Source organism: Moschus berezovskii, chromosome 22, assembly GCF_049115385.1.
Source record: "Moschus berezovskii isolate FMDL1 chromosome 22, NW_MosBer_1.0, whole genome shotgun sequence".
Taxonomy (NCBI): Eukaryota; Metazoa; Chordata; class Mammalia; order Artiodactyla; family Moschidae; genus Moschus; species Moschus berezovskii.
Window position 1 is genome coordinate 3,984,265 of NC_142481.1, and position 19,636 is coordinate 4,003,900.

The window sequence follows — 19,636 nt, forward strand, 5'->3', positions numbered from 1 at the left end:
TCCCCAGCTTACCAGTGAGAAGCAGAAACACGGCCAGTGCAACAAAATCTGGGTACATGGCCAGGAAGTAGGGCATAAACAGACAGAAAGTTCCCTCTAACATCCGAGAGATGTGGTTCCCAATCAGGCTGTCGAACGTGTGACTCCAGGCCCTGGCCACACTTGCAATGGCTACAGCAGCAGCAGAAGGAACATTTGTTAACAAACATAAATTGAACCGCTCTATGTGCCATAGGATATTTTTTGGGGGAAAATTACAAAATACTGATGCTGAGCAGGGCTCTGTGGGACTCTGGGCACAGACCTTTTCATCCAAGGAGCAAGTGTCTTTTAATTTAATGACTGCAGTCACCATCTGCAGTGATTTTGGAGACCAAGAAAATAAAGTCTTTCACTGTTTCCATTGTTTCCCCATTTATTTGCCATGAAGTGATGGGGCTGATGCCATGATCTTTGTTTTTTGAATGTTGAGTTTGAAGCCAGGTTTTTCACTCTCCTCTTTCACCTTCATCAAGAAGCTCTTTAGTTCCTCTTCACTTTCTGCCATAAGGGTGGAGACATCTGCATATCTGAGGTTATTGATATTTCTCCCAGCAATCTTGATTCCAGCTTGTGCTTTCTCCAGCTCTGCATTTCACCTGATGTACTCTGCATATAAGTTAAATAAGCAGGGTGACAATATACAGCCTTGATGTACTTCTTTCCTAATTTGGAACCAGTCTGTTGTTCCATGTCTGATTCTAACTGTTGCTTCTTGACCTGCATACATATTTCTCAGGAGGCAGGTAACGTGGTCTGGTATTCCCATCTCTTTAAAAATTTTCCACAGTTTTTTGTGATCCACATAGTTAAAGACTTTAGGTAGTCAATGAAACAGTAGTAGATGTTTTCTGGAATTCTCTTGCTTTTTCTGTGATCCAATGCATGTTGGAAATTTGATCTCTGGTTCCTCTGCCTTTTCTAAATCCAACTTGACATCTGGACTTCTTGTTTCACATACTGTTGAAGCCTAGCTTGGAGAATTTTGAGCATTACTTTGCTAGTATGTGAGATCAGTGCAATTGTGCATTAGTTTGAACATTCTTTGGCATTGCCTTTCTTTGGGATTGGAATGAAGACTGATCTTTTCCAGTCCTGTGGCCACTGCTGAGTTTTCCAAATTTGCTGGCATATTAAGTGCCGCATTTTCACAGCTGTGATCAAAACTATCCCCAAGAAAAAGAAATGCAAAAAGGCAAAATGGTCATCTGAGGAGGCCTTACAAATAGCTGAGAAACAAAGAGAAAGGCAAAGGAGAAAAGGAAAGATATATCCATCTGAATGCAGAGTTCCAAAGAATAGAAAGGAGAAATAAGAAAGCCTACCTAAGTGATCAATGCAAAGAAATAGAGGAAAACAATAGACTGGGAAAGACTATAGATCTCTCCAAGAAAGAGATACCAAGGGAAAATTTCATACAAAGATGGGCACGATAAAGGACAGAAATGGTATGGACCTAACAGAAGCAGAAGATATTAAGAAGAGGTGACGAGAATACACAGAAGAACTACACAAAAAAGATCTTCACGACCAAGATAACCACAATGGTGTGATCACTCACCTAGAGCCAGACATCCTGGAATGTGAAGTGAAGTGAGCCTTAGGAAGCATCAGTATGAACAAAGCTAGTAGAGGTGATGGAATTCCAGCTGAGCTATTTCTCCTCCACCAGTTCCTGGAAATTACCCTTCTCCTCTCTGTCTTGATGAATGTGACCACTCCAGATACTCCATTTAAGTGGAATCACAGAATACTTGTCCTTTCCTGTCAGGTTTATTTCACTTAGAAGAATGTGAGCAAGGTTCCTTCATGCTGTAGCATGTACTAGGATTCCCTTCCTTTTTAATGATAAATCATTGGAAGGACTGATGCTAAAGCTGAAGCTCCACTACTTTGACCACCTCATGCGAAGAGTTGACTCACTGGAAAAAGACTCTGATGCTGGGAGGGATTGGGGGCAGGAGGAGAAGGGGACGACAGAGAATGAGATGGCTGGATGGCATCATCAACTCGATGGAGATGGGTTTGAGTGAACTCTGGGAGTTGGTGATGGACAGGGAGGCCTGGCGTGCTGTGATTCACGGGGTCGCAAAGAGTCGGACACGACTGAGCAACTGAACTGAACTGAACTGAATACTCTATTATTTGTGCTTGCCACATTGGTTCATCTATTTCTCAGTCAATGGGCACTTGGATTGCTCTCATGCTTTAGTTATTGAGAATAATGGTGCAATGAACATGGGTGTACAAATATCTCTTCCAGAGTATGCTTTCAATTCTTCCAGGTATATCTTCAGAGGTAGAATTGCTGGATCATGGAGTTCTCAGATTTTTATCTGCTGGTGATGGAGAAAATGTTCACATATTGCTGCTGCTGCTGCTAAGTCACTTCAGTCGTGTCCGACTCTGTGTGACCCCATAGACGGAAGCCCACCAGGCTCCCCTGTCCCTGGGATTCTCCAGGCAAGAACACTGGAGAGGGTTGCCATTTCCTTCTCCAATGTGTGAAAGTGAAGTCGCTCGGTCGTGTCCTACCCTTAGCGACCCCATGGACTGCAGCCTACCAGGCTCCTCCATCCATGGAATTTTCTCATATTGAGGAGAGGTCAATTTGGCTTATACATGGTTCAGCCTGAACTGTGTGTGAACCAAGGCTGCACTGTCCAACCCTCACAGCTCATCTACATTAACCCTTGGGGTAAAGAACATTTTGAAGAGAAGGATGAGTAACTCCCTTCTCATGGGCTTCCCAAGTGGTTCAGTGGTAAAGAATCCGCCTTCCAAAGCAGAAGACATCAGTTTGATCCTTGCGTTGGGAAGCTTCCCTGGAAGAGGAAATGGCAACTCACTCCAGTATTCTTGCCTGGAGAATCCCATAGACAGCGGAGCCTGGCAGGTTACAGTCCATGGGGTCGCAAAGGGTGAGACTTGACTTTGCAAACACAAACATCACTAAGACAGGCTTACTGATTGTCTGAAAGAATTAAGAGAATCTTGGATTTTTCAATTCTCAGAATAAAGAAGTCTCTCAGGAGGTTTCCGACTAAGTAGACTTGAGTTTGAACAAACTCTAGGAGATAGTGAAGGACAGGGAAGCCTGACGTGCTGCAATCCTAGAGGTCGCAAAGAGTCTGACATGACTTGGCAACTGAACAACAGCAACAAGATTTTACAGAGATTGGGTATCTAGTTTTTCCCACATTTTCCAATCTCTCTGTGCTTTAATAAAGTCTACCTAACCAGATCCATTGAACAAATGACATAAGCCATAAAGGTATAAATCCTTTAAAATCTACAATAGCCCAGGCTCCAGCATTAGGCCGTCCTAACTATAAATTACCATTTTCACTCTTTGCTCTTGAAGATAGAGGATTCGCCCTGAGCATATTAACTCAGAGACATGGTGACCCATATGGACCCATTGACTATTCTGCACCCGGAGTTAGATTTGTAACCAAATGCAAGTTCATCCACTTGCTGCTCAACAGACAATAAATTAATGGGCAAGCTTTCATCAAGAAGAAAGATACTTTATTCAGGAAAGCCAGTGATCTGAGGAGAAGGTGGACTTGCATCCATGACAGTTCTGCTCAGACATGACCGTGTTTAAAGGGAAACAATCTCGGTTAATCGTTAAGGTAGGAAGTCACGGCCAGTTTTCCATTGCTGCAAGCCTGGTGACTTCCTATTTTCCCTGGGACCCTGTCTTGCTTGAGTGACCTACCTACATCTGGAGATTCTCTTGCCTGTGTGGTGCACCTGCATTTTAATAAGGGGAAGCGATGAAAGTGAAAGAGGAGAGTGAAAAAGTTGGCTTGAAGCTCAATATTCAGAAAACGAAGATCATGGCATGTGGTCCCGTCACTTCATGGGAAATAGATGGAGAAACAGTGGAAACAGTGTCAGACTTTATTTTTGGGGGCTCCAAAATCACTGAGGATGCTGATTGCAGCCATGAAATTAAAAGATGCTTATTCCTTGGAAGGAAAGTTATGACCAACCTAGATAGTATATTAAAAAGCAGAGACATTACTTTGCCAACAAAGGTCCGTCTAGTCAAGGCTATGGTTTTTCCTGTGGTCATGTATGGATGTGAGAATTGGACTGTGAAGAAAGCTGAAAGCCAAAGAATTGATGCTTTTGAACTGTGGTGCTGGAGAAGACTCTTGAGAGTCCCTTGGGTTCCAAGGAGATCCAACCAGTCTATCCTAAAGGAGATCAGTCCTGGGTGTTCATTGGAAGGACTGATGCTAAAGCTGAAACTCCAATACTTTGACCACCTCATGCGACGAATTGACTCACTGGAAAAGAGTCTGATGCTGGGAGGGATTGGGGGTGGGAGGAGACAGGGACAACAGAGAATGAGATGGCTGGATGGCATCACCGACTCGATGGACATGAGTCTGAGTGAACTCCGGGAGTTGGTGATGGACAGGGAGGCCTGGCGTGCTGTGATTCATGGGGTCGCAAAGAGTCGGACACGACTGAGCAACTGAACTGAACTGAACTGAACTGAGGGGAGGGAAGTCAGTCATTCTTAAACCAATTTTTTTTGGCTACACAATGGGGCTTGCAGGGTCTTTGTTCCCCAACCAGGGATCGAGCCCATGCCCCCTGCACTGGGAGCTTGGAGTCTTAGCCACTGGGCTGCCAGGGAAGTCCCTGGAGTATAACTCTGCACATAATACGTCCTACCTGAGTTTCCTTCCAGTGGGGCAGTCTCTGTGTTCTTGTTAGAAATAAGTACAAGAAGGTGTTTCTAATGTGCCCATTAATAATTTATTTCTTCCTGTACTTGCTGGTTACATTGTGGTACTTTGTGAAAATTCATCTTGCTGCACACTTATGAAGCATGCACTTATAAGTATATATAGTATGCTTTTAAAAGTTTACCAAAAATTGCACAATGGTACAGTCACTTTGTCCACTAGCAATAAATACAGGGCTTTAGATGCCTCCACCTTCACAGTCCACTGAGGCTCACAGTGTCCCTTGAACCAGCAGATCCTCCAGGGCATGGAGGGATTCCACGCAGCATCTACTTCCTGTGGGTAAGATGACTCAGCACCAGGGATGTTTTTGTCAAGAGTCTGGGAGGTGGAGGCTGGTGGCTGGTGACTGGTGATGATTGTTCCCTGCCAGGCTGTGTCGGATCCCATATCCAAAGTATATGAGAAATCCTAGTAAGGAGATGAGATGGTAAGAAGGAAATGTAGGTGCTCTCCTCACTTACAAATGCCCAGTAGAGCTCCTATGGCGTCTGATACAGTGTGGGGAGAAACAGTTGGGTTCAGTCATTCAAGAAACCTCTTTATCCCAGAAAGCAACTTACCAATGGCATTCCAGAGGCCAAACAGGGCCCAGGTCCCAGAGGTCGTCTGCATCATCAGGTAAACATTCACGAAGATGCTGACCAGTGGGAGGACAGGCAGAGCAGGGACCTGTGGGCAGAGTCAGTTCATTGCTGAACACAGCCCAGACGTCTGAGAGGGAGACCCTGCCCCACGTGGCTGGGAGACTCCTGTCCTCCTCCGGCTACGTGCTCAGTGCCTACTGAGACTGTGTATGCAAAGCACTGAGTGTGGACCAGGGAGAGTCCATTGGTTTCAGTAACTCCCCTCATTCCCTGTCCAGGAAAGGATATTTTGCCGTCAAAGGTCACAGACTTTATTCACTCAAGGTGGACACTTTGGACACGTAAGCTCACTTACCCTGAATGGAAGAGGAGAGGGGTCCTGCGGCTGCCTCCAGATGATGACCGTGACCCCGGTGATGAGCAGCAGCAGCAGCACAGCCACTGTTGTGAGCCCGGGGTCTCCAGAGAACACCTGGCTGGGCCACTGGGCCAGGACCAGGCTCAGGAGGGTCAGCAGGAGACCTGCAGGGGTCAAGGTGGAGGAGAACAGGCTGGACCCAGAAGACAAAGACGCCAGGACCTCGGGTCACACCCCTCCCTGAAACCACCAACATCAGGAGGGGCCATCATATCTGCAAGACTCCTCCACTGACAAAATACACACACTCACTCCATCCTGTCAACTTCAAAATATGACCAAAGAGACGTCCCAGTGCTCACCAAGCAGGAAGGCACATCCATAGCCAATCTGGGCAGATTTCTGGGTTGGGGTGGTGCTGATAGGCTTTGAGGTTCCTGCTTCAGGTTCAGATTCCAAAGGAATTTCCTTGACTAGAGGCTTCATCTGAATTTTGTCTTCTGTTTTCTCATTCTTGCTTAAATTCCAGTCTGGCTGGTACCTGAATTAGAGATACTATAGGAATATTAAAAGCAGTCCCTACTCATTCAAAAACAGGCAGCCTAATGCACCACTTTCCTGCCTTAAGCAGAGCAGGAGTTTAGAAGGCTGAAGGGGGAAGGGGGGAGGCTAAGATGGCAGAGGAATAGGACAGGGAGACCACTTTCTCCCCCACAAATTCATCAAAACAACTTTTGAACGCTGAGCAAACTCCACAAGACAACTTCTGAACCCTGACAGAGGACATCAGCCACCCAGAAAAGCAGGCCGTTGTCTTTGAAAGGAGGCAGGAAAAAATATAAAAGATAAAAAGAGAGACAAAATAGTTAGGGACGGAGATACATCCCGGGAAGGGATTCTTAAAAGAGAAGTTTCCAAACATCAGGAAACCCTCTCACCGGCAGGTCTGTGGGGAGTTTTGGAATCTCAGAGGGCAACATAACCAGGAGGAAAAATAAATAAATAAAAGCCACAGATTATGTCCTTAACGTCAACTCCCAGCGGAGAAGTACCCAAGATGCTCGCATCCGCCACCAGCAAGCAGGGGCTGAACGGGGAGCAGCGGGCTGCATTGCTTAAGGTAAGGACCGGGCCTGGATGCCCCGAGGGCAATCTGAGGGAGCTAATGTGAGATAGCAGCCTAAACTGTGGGATAGCGGGGTGAGGGGGGAGAGAGAGAACTATCCCGTGAAAAGCCCTAAGCTAAGGCACTGCCTCCCGCTCACAGAACAAAGGACTGAACTAATACCAGAGGAGAGCTAGTAGGCTGTGGACCAGCCCATCCCCCGCCAGAGGCAGGGGGCAGGCGGGTAGCAGCCAGAGCTGGAAAGGGGCAAACTTGGCCCCAGAGAGGGCATCCCCTACCAACTGAGAGCAGGCTTCCAGTTTCTAACCAAGACTTCCCGAGATTCTGGGCGGTTGACATCTGCCAGGAGGGTCGCAGCCAGAGATCAGCTCCCCAGAAGAGACACACAGGGAGCAGGAGATGGGCGTGCCCCAGAACCTGAGCGGCTGGGACCGGGGAGGTGATAAGACGCACTGCACCTGGGAGAGTGCGCTCGTCAAGCACCTGGTTGCCTGAGCTGCTCGGACCACGGAAGGGCACAAAACACAGGCCCAACCGAGTCTGCGCCTTTGTGGAGTACCCAAGAACCTGAACCTGAGCAGCTTAGACCTGGGAAGTGCACGCAACCCAGGGCCCACTTCCTGCAGAGCAACCTGAAGCCTGAGCAGTGTAGACTAGGAAAGCACACACGCCATGAGCGGGGGCAAACCCAGTGTGGCTGAGACACTGCGAGCACTGCCCACACACGCCAGTGATATTTGTTTCCAGTGTTCCTCCCTCCCCACAGCACGACTGAACAAGTGAACCTAAACAAGAGACCACCGTCGCCCCCTTGTGTCAGGTCAGAAATTAGACACTGAAGAGACCAGGAAACAGAAGCTAAATAGACAGACGGAACCGCTTTGGAAGTGACAGGTGCAACAGATTAAAATCCCTGTAGTTAACGCCGACTACATTGGAAGGGGCCCATAGATCTTGAGAAATACAAGCTGGAACAAGGAACTATCTGAAACTGAGCTGACCCCACACTGCCCGCAACAGCTCCAGAGAAATTCCTAGATATATTTTCACTATTATCATTTTTTTTTAATTTAAAAATTTTTTTTTTCCTTTTTTTTAAAGTCATCTATTACCTCTTTAATTTTCATTTTTATAACCTACTATCACCTTGCAAAAAAAGTACACTATTTTTAAAGCAAACTTCATATATATATTTTATAATTTTGTGATTTTGTTTTGTTTTTTTAATAGTGTATTTTTGAGAGTCTAACCTCTACTCTAGATTTTTAATCTTTGCTTTATGGTATTTGTTATCAATTTTGTACCTTTAAGAATTCAATCTTCAGCACCCATTCTTACTTGGGAGTGCGATCACTGGCCTGACTGCTCCCTCCCCCTTTTGACTCTCCCTTTTCTCCACCAGGTCGCCTCTATCTCCTCCCTCCCCCTTCTCTTCTCTACCCAACTCTGTGAGTCTCTGTGTGTGTTCCAGGCTGTGGAGAACACTTCAGTTCAGTTCAGTTCAGTTCAGTCACTCAGTCGTGTCCGACTCTCCGTGACCCCATGAATCACAGCACGCCAGGCCTCCCTGTCCACCACCAACTCCCGGAGTTCACTCAAACTCATGTCCACAGAGTCGGTGATGCCATCCAGCCATCTCATTCTCGGTCGTCCCCTTCTCCTCCCGCCCCCAACCTTTCCCAGCATCAGAGTCTTTTCCAGTGAGTCAACTCGTCGCATGAGGTGGCCAAAGTATTGCAGCTTCAGCTTTAGCATCAGTCCTTCCAATGAACATCCAGGATTGATCTCCCTTAGAATGGACTGGTTGGATCTCCTTGCAGTATAAGGGACTCTCAAGAGTCTTCTCCAACACCACAGTTCAAAAGCATCGATTCTTCGGCCATCAGCCTTCTTCACAGTCCAACTCTCACATCCATACATGACCACGGGAAAAACCATTGCCTTGACTAGACAGACCTTCGTTGGCAAAGTAATGTCTCTGCTTTTTAATACGCTATCTAGGTTGGGCATAACTTTCCTTCCAAGGGGCAAGTGTCTTTTAATTTCATGGCTGCAGTCAGCATCTGCAGTGATTTTGGAGCCCCAAAAAATAAAGTCTGACACTGTTTCCACTGTTTTTCCATCTATTTCCCATGAAGTGATGGGACCAGATGCCATGATCTTTGTTTTCTGAATGTTGAGCTTCAAGCCAACCTTTTCACTCTCCTCTTTCACTTTCATCAAGAGGCTTTTGAGTTCCTCTTCACTTTCTGCCCTCAGGGTGGTGTCATCTGCATATCTGAGGTTATTGATATTTCTCCCAGCAATCTTGATTCCAGCTTGTGCTTCTTCCAGCCCAGCGTTCCTCATGATGTACTCTGCATATAAGTTAAATAAGCAAGGTGACAATATACAACCTTGACGTACTCCTTTTCCTATTTGGAACCAGTCTGTTGTTCCATGTCCAGTTCTAACTGTTGCTTCCTGACCTGCATACAGGTTTCTCAAGAGGCAGGTCAGGTGGTCTGGGATTCCCATCTCTTTCAGAATGTTCCACTTAGGGAACTGATTACTGGCTGGATCTGTCTCTCCCCTTCTGACTCCCCCTCTTCTCCTCCTGGCCACCTCTCTATCCTCCTCCCTCTTCTCTTCTCTGTGTAACTCCGTGAACCTCTCTGCGGGGTCCGGACTGTGGAGAGCACACAGGGAAGTGATCACTGGCCAGCTTGCTCTCTCCCCTTTAGATTCCCCCTCTTCTCCTCCTGGCCACCTCTGTCTCCCTCCTCCCTCTTCTCTTCTCCATGTAACTCTGTGAACCTCTCTGGGTGTCCCTCACTGTGGAGAATCTTTTCACCACTAACCTAGAAGTTTTATCATCAGTGCTGTTTGGATGGAGAAGTCTTGAGGCTACTATAAGAATAAGACTGAAAACCAGAGGCAGGAGGCTTAACCCCCAAACCCGAGAACACCAGAGAACTCCCGATTCCAGGGAACATTAATTGATAAGAGATCATCCAAAAGCCTCCATACCTACACTTAAACCAAGCAACACCCAAGAGCCAGCAAGTTCCAGAGCAAGACATACCACACACATTCTCCAACAACGCAGGAACATGGCCCTGAGCTTCAATATACAGGCTGCCCAAAGTCACACCAAACCCATAGATATCTCAAAACTCACTACTGGACACTTCATTGCACTCCAGAGAGAAGAAATCCAACACCACCCACCAGAACACTGACGCAAGCTTCCCTAACCAGGAAACCTTGACAAGCCACTCGTCCAACCCCACCCACAGGGAGGAACCTCCACAATAAAGAGGAACCACAAACTGCCAGAATACAGAAAGGTCACCCGAAAAATAGCTATCTAAATAATATGAAAAGGCAGAGAAATACTCACCAGGTAAAGGAACATGATAAAAGCCCACCAAACCAAACAAAAGAGGAGGAAATAGGGAGTCTACCTGAAAAAGAATTCAGAATAATGATAGTCAAAATGAACCAAAATCTTGAAACCAAAATGGAGTTACAGATAAATAGCCTGGAGACAAGGATTGAGAAGATGCAAGAAATGTTTAACAAGGACCTAGAAGAAATAAAAGAGTCAATCAATAATGAATAATGCAGATAAAAAACACTCTAGAGGGAGCCAACAGTAGAATAACGGAGGCAGAAGATAAGATAAGTGAGGTAGAAGATATAATGGTAGAAATAAATGAAGAAAAGAGGAAAAAAGAATTAAAAGAAATTAGGACAACCTCAGGGACGTCTGGGACAGTGTGAAACTCCCCAACATTCAAATCATAGGAGTCCCAGAAGAAGAAGACAAAAAGAAAGGGCGTGAGAAAATACTTAAGGAGATAATAGTTGAAAACTTCCCTAAAATGGGGAAGGAAATAGTCACCCAAGTCCAAGAAACCCAGAGAGTCCCAAACAGGATAAATGCAAGGTGAAACACCCAAGACACATATTAATCAAATTAACAAAGATCAAGCACAAAGGACAAATATTAAAAGCAGCAAGGGAAAAACAACAAATAACACACAAAGGGATTCCCATAAGGATAACAGCTGATCTTTCAATAGAAACTCTTCAGTCTAGGAGGGAATGGCAGGGCATACTTAAACTGATGAAAGAGAAAAACCTATAACCCAGATGTCTGTACCCAGCAAGGATCTCATTCAAATATGAAGGAGAAATCAAAAGCTTTACAGACAATCAAAAGCTGAGAGAATTCAGCACCATGAAACCAGCTCTTCAACAATGCTACAGGATCTTCTCTAGACAGGAAACACAGAAAGGGTGAAAAACTCAAACCCAAAACAACAAAGTAAATGGCAACGGGATCATACTTATCAGTAATTACCTTAAATATAAATGGGTTGAATGCCCCAACCAAAAGACGAAGACTGGCTGAATGGACACAAAACCAAGACCCCCATACATGCTGCCTACAAGAGACCCACCTCGAAACGAGGGACACCTACAGACTGACAGGGAAGGGCTGGAAAAAGATATTTCATGCAAATGGAGACCAAAAAAAAAAAAAAAAGCAGGAGTAGCAATACTCATATCAGATAAAATAGACTTTAAAATAAAGGCTGTGAAAACAGACAAAGACAGACACTACAAAGTGGTCAAAGGATCAATTCAAGAAGAAGAGATAACAATTATAAATATATATGCACCCAACATAGGAGCACCACAGTATGTAAGGGAAATGTTGATAAGTATGAAAGGGGAAATTAACAATAACACAATAATAGTGGGAGACTTTAATACCCCACCCATACATATGGATAGATCAACTAAACAGAAAATTAGCAAGGAAACACAAACTTTAAATGACACAATGGACCAGTTAGACCTAATTGATATCTATAGGACATTTCACCCCCAAACAATGAATTTCGGCTTTTCTCAAGTGCACACGGAAACTTCTCCAGGATAGATCACATCCTGGGCCATAAAATCTAGCGTTGGTAAATTTAAAAAAATTGAAATCATTCCAAGCATCTTTTCTGACCACAATGCAGTAAGATTAGATGTCAATTACTAGAAAAAAAAAAACTATTAAAATCCCAACATATGGAGGTTAAACAATACGTTCCTGAATAACCAACAAATCATAGAAAAAATAAAAAAGGAAATCAAAATATGCTTAGGAATGAATGAAAATGAAAACACAACAACCCTAACTCTAACCCCAAACCTATGGAACACTGTAAAAGCAGTGCTAAGGGGAAGGTTCATAGCAATACAGGCTTACCGCAAGAAACAAGAAAAAAGTCAAATAAATAACCTAACTGTACACCTAAAGCAACTAGAAAAGGAAGAAATTAAGAACTCCAGGGTTAGTAGAAGGAAAGAAATCTTAAAAATTAGAGCAGAAATAAATGCAAAAGAAACAAAAGAGAAAATAGCAAAAATCAACAAAGCTAAAAGCTGCTTCTTTGAGAAGATAAATAGCATTGACAAAACATTAGCCAGACTCATCAAGAAACAAAGGGAGAAGAATCAAATTAACAAAATTAGAAATGAAAATGGAGAAATCACAGCAGACAACACAGAAAGACAAAGGATCATAAGAGACTACTATCAGTAACTATATGCCAATAAAATGGACAGCTTGGAAGAAATGGGCAAATTCTTAGAAAAGTATAACTTTCCAAAACTGAACCAGGAAGAAATAGAAAATCTTAACAGACTCATCACAAGCACAGAAATCAAAACTGTAATCAGAAATCTTCCAGCAAACAAAAGCCCAGGACCAGATGGCTGGAGCCTATTATACAGAGTGAAGTAAGCCAGAAAGAAAAACACCAATACAGTATACTAACGCACATATATGGAATTTAGAAAGATGATAACGATAACCCTGTATGCGAGACAGCAAAAGAGACACAGATGTATAGAACAGTCTTTTGGACTCTGTGGGAGAAGGCGAGGGTGGGATGATCTGAGAGAATAGCACTGAAACACGTATATTATCATATGTGAAACAGATCACCAGTCCAGGTTTGATGCATGAGACAGGGCACTCGGGGCTGGTGCACTGGGATGACCCAGAGACGTGTGATGGGGAGGGAGGTGGGAGGGGGGTTCAGGATGGGGAACACATGTACATCCATGGCTGATTCATGTCAATGTATGGCAAAAAACACTACAATACTGTAAAGTAATTAGCCTCCAATTAAAATAAATAAATTTTTAAAAAGCTGAAGAGGATGAACTGCCATTCAGACTTTGGGAACGTAAGAGCCCCAGTCAGGGCGCAGTGGAGTCTCACCTGAGGACAAGGACAAAAAATGCCACCAGGGAGTAAACCAGCAGGTGTCCAATCGACATGAGGTCCACCAGATTACTGAACTCAAAGAGCAGCGCCATGATCCCTAGAACGAGGGCACGAGCAAGGTGGGGGCCGGCAGTGAGAAACCACTGGACGCACCCAGATAAGGACAGTATCAAAGGAGGAGTGGGTTCTGAGGCTCACCTGCGAGAATTCCAGAGGACACAGTGGCCATGATGGGGGTCTTCGTGCGGGCATGGGTCCGGGCAAGTCCTCGGAAAAGGAGCCCGTCCTCTGCCATTTCCTGGATCACCTGAGGCACGGGGAACAAGGAGCTCTGGAGTCTGGAAGGGACGGTGGGAACACAGGTGGGATGTTGAGAAGCAGGAGAGACCAGGGCTTTGGCTCCCTAGTCTACCTGGGTTAAGGGGTCTTTCCCTCTCATCTCTCAATCCCAGGGGCTGAAACACCTGAGCATCTGACAGTTCACGGAGAGAAAGCCTTGACACTGACCTGTATAAAAGAAAACAGAGGATGCCAACAGCCACGACATATCTGGCAGGGCCCCACCCAACGTGGAGGAAAGCCTGCGGAAAGGGGCTGTCAGGCTGAATCTGGTAGTAGGGTACCATGAGGGTGAGAGTCGCTGAGACACCAAAATACGCCAAAAAGCAGATGAAGACCGTGGTCACGATGCTGATGAGGATGGAGCGATGAGGATTTGGGGCTTCTTCCCCTGAAGGGCAGGTAAACGTCTCGGGTTAGGAAAACACTAAAGCACAGCACAAAAACCACTTTCCTCTTGAACTTTGAAAAGCTTTTAAAAGCTTTCAAAAATCTTCTATCAACTCCTATGCTCGAGGGCAGCCCACTCCCCTGATGGGACACAAAATGACCCTGTTACCTTTAGTGACAATGTCATCAAAACCCACAAACGAGTAGAAACATAGAGCTGCACCGTGGAGAATTCCATCATAGTCGAAGGGCACAAACCCTCCAGAACCCAGAGGGCCCAAGCTACAGTGAGAGAAGAAGCAAGAAAGACCACTGGACTTCACAGTTAATCCCACAACCCCTGGGCTCCAGGACCTCGTTATCCAGATCCACCAGCCCAGATCTCTTTAGTCCCCGCCGGGTCCCCAGCTCTGCTCCAGCCCCCACGAGCATGACAAGGACCAGGAGCACCCTCCTGACCTATAGATGTCACTGGATGCAGACGTGTTCAACGTGTAGTCCTGTTCCGTGAGCTTCCAGTTGTGCGGGTCTCCCTTAATGAAGCCAGAGACGATGATGAAGCTGAGGACCAGAAGGTTGATGCCTGTGGATATTTTTCCAACCAGCACTGACTCACGAGCTCCCAGAACCAGTACTCCTGTGGGAAAGATGGAATGTGAGACATTCCAAGATAACCAAATCAAACCCACAGACACAGAAAGCAGACCAGTGGTTGCCAGGGGTTAGGTGGCTGTGAGGTTAAGATGGATAGACTGTCACTGCTCTGCTGTGATGGAAATGTCTGAAGCTAGATGAAGGTGATCATTATACGTCTTGAATGCCATAAGTACCACTCAACTGCCTACTTTAACACGGTTAGTTTCTTACTGTGGCCTTTATTATATAGTATGGACTCAGTCGCTCAGTCGTGTCCAACCCCTTGAGACTCCATGGACTGTAGCCTGCCAGGCTCCTCTGTCCATGGAATTTTCCAGGCAAGATTACTGGAATGCGTTGCCATTTCCTACTCCAGTCACATAATATACACATCTATCAAATCATCATGATGTTCACCTTCAGTTTATATAATGTTGTATGTCAATTATATATCAGTAAGGCTAAGGAAAAATAATAAAATGGATAATTTTATGCTATGTTAATTTCCTCCCAATTGAAAAAAATCTCAGTACAGAGGATGAAACTTGTCACTCTAAGTAAATGATTCTCAGCTGGGGGGTGATTTTGGTCCCCAAGGGACATTTGGCAATGTCTGGAGACATCCCGATTGTCACAGTTTGGGAAATACGAATCACAGGTGTTTAGTGAATGAAGTCCAAAGATGCTACACACCTGAACAGTGATTGATTAACAAAATCCTGCAGTGCACGGGTCAGCCCCCAACACCAAAGGCTGTTTCAGCCTAGAAGGTCAGTAATGCCAAGGGTGGGAAATGACGGTCTACGTCTCGACTTCCTGTCTTGCGTATCACAGACCCTAATTTCTAGTTCCCACAGTTCTGCCACCTCATGCCTTTCCCACCCTAGTTCCCCCGCCGCCCTGCATCCCAGTCTTCCCATCCCAACTTGGATCCCTGTCTCACCCGTGAGCAACAGCACCAGGGACAGGGCGACAAAGTCTGGATACTTGGCCAGGTAGTAGGGCATATATGGAGAGAAAGTTCCCTCTAAGGCCTGAAAGATGTGGTTCCCAATCAGGCTGTCGAAGGCGATGCTCCAGGCCCTGGCCACGCTGCCCGTGACTGCAGCAGAATAAGAAGGAACATTCATTGACAAATATAAATTGGATCCCCCATACAACAAGACCCCTTCATGGATCACAGCCTCGTCAGGGTGAAGGGCTAGCATAGCTCAATAAAACTATGAGCCATGCCATGCAGGACCACTCAAGACGGACGGGTCACAGCGAAGAGTTCTGACAAAATGTGGAACCCTGGAGAAGGAAATGGCAACCCACTCCAGTATTCTTGCCAGTAGGACCCCATGGACAGCATGAAAAGGCAAAAAGTTATGATGTCTGAAGAGGAGCCCCCCAGGTCAGAAGGTGTCCAACATGGAAAGATTGAAGGTAAAAGGAGAAGGGAGCTGCAGAGGATGAGATGGTTGGACAGCATTGCCACTCATTGAACATGAGTCTGAGCAAATTCCAGGAGATAGTGGACAGAGGAGCCTGGTGTGCTGTAGCCCATGGGGTTGCAAAGAGTCAGACACAATTTAGTGACCGAAAAACAACAACAAATACACAAAGTCATGTATGTTGGGGGAAAAAATATAAAATACCAAATCTCAAAGAGCTTCTTTTCATGGGGTGGGGAAAATAGACCCAGATAATTCTAAAATAGGTCAACTATTAATGTTATTGGGAGATCAAAGTTATGCAAGAAAACAGGGAAGTGGGAGCAAGAGGTCTGGGTGATGAGGATTAAAATTTTAGTTCAAATGCTAATGGAAACTCCATGAAGGCAACAGCTAAGCAGAGACTTCAGTATGGTGAGGGGATGAGCCTGAGGGCCACGCTGCCCTCTCACCCACTCCCTACACTTCCCTTTCCATCTGGGTTCTTGGTCCATCATTTAAGGAAAGCAGGGGAGAGCTGAGAAGAATGAACTTGCGGACTTTTCCTTACGTTATTTCCCTCCTCCCCTCACAGAGTGGGTGACGCAGTTCTCATGCACGACTGAAGACTCAAATGCCCGCTCCTGGTCTCCCGAACTTCAGCCCCACACCTACCCCCCACCTATCCCCTCACCAACGACATAGGACAGTATGAGGTTCCAGGCAGTGACGAAAGCCCACAGTTCTCCCATGCTGATGTAGCTGTAGAGATACACAGAACCAGTCCACGAGACCCGTGTCCCAAACTCGGCATAGCAGAGCCCAGACAACACAGAAGACACGGCGGCCAGCAAGAAGGAGACGACGATCGCTGGCCCAGCAATGAACATGGCCACTTCTCCCACCAGGATGTACACGCCGGCCCCCAGGGTGCTGGCCACACCGAAGGCCACCAGCTTCAGGGTGTTCAGAGGAGCCGTGGGACTCTCAGAATCCTCGCTGCGCTCCAGGGGCCGCCTGCGGACCAGCTTCTGACTGAACTGGTGGAGATCCTGACACCACATCCTGGATGGAGCTGAGGAGCTGTGACCTGCTGAGGGAACAAGACACAAAGCCCTCAGCAAGGTCCACTCGCCCTTGGCCCTGGGAGTCCAATTCCACGGAGCAATGGAGTGTGAGGGGCAGGTGGTAGAAGGACACTTGGGACAAGGTCTCCACCTCTGAGCTTTGGTGTCTTCAAACACAAAGAAATCTTCTAACATGTTTCAGAGTTACCGGAAAGGCTTTTTAAAGAGAAGTGAGGTGGAGAGGATTAGGTCTCCCCCAAAATGTGCCACTTGGAATATGGATTGTTTGGTGTGTGTCTGTGCTCAGTCCTGTCTGACTCTTTGAGACCCTGTGGACTACAGCCCACCAGGCTCCCCTGTCATGGGATTCTCCAGGCAAGAATTCTGGAGTGGGTTGCCATGATCTCTTCTACACAATCTTCCCAACCCAGGGATCAAACCTGAGTCTCCTGTGTCTCCTGCATTGGCAGGTGGACTCTTTGCCATTGAGAGAAATCCCTGGATTGTCTTCAACTGAAGGCAATTAAGACCCGCAGACTCAGGAAATGCTTTCTCTCTCTCTTAACTACTCAAATGTACATGTATAAGCACAAACATACATCCATTTATTGTGACTCAATATACAGCCTTTTCAAAAAAAATTGAAGGTTTGTGGCAACCGTATGTTGTCAGATGATGGTTAGAAATTTTCCTTTTTACAAATACAGTGCCTTAAAATTACAGAATCTGAAGGAGTAAGGAAACCTGGAGCCTGGCAGGCTACAGTCAAAGGGATCGCAAGGAGTCAGACAGGACTGAGTGACTAAGCAACAACGGGAGTGGGAAGCTTGGGTCCCCCTGAGAGCTGGGAGAAGTTAGAAGGGGGTCCTTTAGAATGTCAGGAGAGTTAACCGCAGTCCATTTTCCCATTTTGTGACAACAAAGATCTAATTGTAAGATAGCATTGTAATCTAGAGACCTAAGTTTTAGGCCACTTTCCAACCCCCAACTTAAATAAAGGCCAGACATTGTTAAAGCAAACCTGAGTTTTCCCTTTCTTGGCCCATCTGACTTTCAAAGGGAATCCTCCCGGGTTGAGCTTCCCTGGGGGCCCAGAGAGTAAAGAATCTGCCTGCAGTGCAAGAGACCCAGGTTCAATTCCTGGGTAGGGAAGATGCCCCAGAGAAGGGAATGGAAACCCACTCCAGTATCCTTGCCTGGAGAATCTCATGGACAGAAGAGCCTGGCGGGCTACAATCCACAGGGTCACAAAGAGTCGCCCATGACTTAGCGACTAAACAGCAGCTCCAACAAAGTGGGAGCAATTTGCTGGCGGTGGTGGTAGCTGCTGAGCTTTAACTCCGGGCGCTGTTCTCCCAAAATTGATGAGGAAGCTCTGCTTGGGTTGGGGGCAGGTTGGGAGCTGTCTTTTAGGCAGAATGAGAGAAACGGGGAGAGGGGCAAGAAAAAGATAGCTGGGGCTCCTTCATTGAGCGGACCTAGATCAGGGCCTGCAGGTCTTGGAGAGAGAGCAAAGCAGAGAGTGAGAGCAAGTCCTCGTGGGAGAGAAAGTCAGAGGTCTCCAGCCAGAGTTGGGGGAGACTGCAGTTTACCTTGGAATCCCGGGTTCCAGCCCCAAATGATGTTGGAGAGAGAGAGACAGCTGTGAGCGTTGACTTAGTTCTCTGCCCAAGAATTGGGCTTGAGTAGCTGGATGAAAACCAGGACTCCTAGTAACCAGTCCATTGGGGGCTAGAAACTAGAAACAAGGTTCTCCTGGCTCTAGTCCCCAGTAAAAAAAAAAAAAAAAAAATCATTTCTCCAGGAGGCAAAAACTAAAAATATGGTAAAAGTGCATTACTGGAGACACAGCTCAGTCGTGGGGGAGCACGCAGAGGAGGTTTGTTTAGTTAAGACAGAAGCCAGGCAGAGCTCACACCCAAGAGAAAGGCTGTGGGCGTCCTCCCGAAGGAGGAGGAGCCCCGTAAAGAGACTGTTAAATCGCCTAGGCAGGGCAGTTCTTTCCATCTTTGTTTACCTTGGCCAATTACCTGACCTGCTCTAGGATCCTCCCTGACAGGTGTGTGCCGCTTTTTTTTCTAGATGGATTCCAGCACACAGGCCTGTGGGGTCCTGGACATCACCTTTTATGGGATGGGGCTCCATCTTTTTGCCCCCCCAGAGAGAATTTCTGTGCATGTTCAGTGCCCCAAAGACAGAAAATATGGGACCTCTTGATCTTTTACACACACAGGGTTTAGCCCCTTTCTGTCCCTGCCGTGATTGTTATAGTAACGTGTCCACAGCAGGCAAAGTCCAGCTATTTACCCTGTTCCTGTCATTTCCATCTCCAAGTGCAAACAGAAGTCTGGTTGTAAATATCGAGCCTGGACCTCACCCGCCTTGTTCCTCAGGAAATGTAAATAGGAGGATAGTTGTAGATGTACTTCTTTCTTCTGCTCATCTGCCCTTCGTGTGTCTTCTTTGCAGGCTCCAGACAAAGAACCCAGGAGGATAGAGGACAAGATGATCTGCCTCAAGAGCAATAAAGTTTAAATGCTTCAACAATATGACAAGGGCTTCCCTGGAGGCTCAGACATAAAGAATCTGCCTGCAATGCAGGTGTTCCCAGTTCGATCCCTGGGTCAGGAAGA

At 46.3% G+C, this 19,636-nt stretch overlaps 1 protein-coding gene across 9 annotated transcripts in view; it reads right to left on the minus strand.

Moving 5' to 3' along the window:
- Window positions 1-19,636, minus strand: part of LOC129546404 (cationic amino acid transporter 3-like) — a 29,227-nt gene that overhangs the window by 4,014 nt on the left and 5,577 nt on the right. The window contains exons 2-13 of one of the 9 annotated variants that reach the window (XM_088830795.1): window positions 19,385-19,517; window positions 16,631-17,029; window positions 15,465-15,623; window positions 14,345-14,522; window positions 14,055-14,167; window positions 13,664-13,886; window positions 13,355-13,494; window positions 13,151-13,253; window positions 6,116-6,294; window positions 5,751-5,917; window positions 5,372-5,480; window positions 13-171 (exon numbers count right to left, since the gene is read on the minus strand). In XM_088830795.1, coding sequence (XP_088686921.1) covers window positions 13-171; window positions 5,372-5,480; window positions 5,751-5,917; window positions 6,116-6,294; window positions 13,151-13,253; window positions 13,355-13,494; window positions 13,664-13,886; window positions 14,055-14,167; window positions 14,345-14,522; window positions 15,465-15,623; window positions 16,631-17,000 — 1,900 coding nt within the window. In that variant the 5' untranslated portion in view covers window positions 17,001-17,029; window positions 19,385-19,517. Of the gene's footprint in view, window positions 1-12; window positions 172-4,986; window positions 5,220-5,371; window positions 5,481-5,750; window positions 5,918-6,115; window positions 6,295-13,150; window positions 13,254-13,354; window positions 13,495-13,663; window positions 13,887-14,054; window positions 14,168-14,344; window positions 14,523-15,464; window positions 15,624-16,507; window positions 16,529-16,630; window positions 17,030-17,071; window positions 17,214-19,380; window positions 19,518-19,636 lie in introns of those variants that run through there. The other 8 variants (XM_088830796.1, XM_088830794.1, XM_088830797.1 and 5 more) reach the window with 8 other exon arrangements.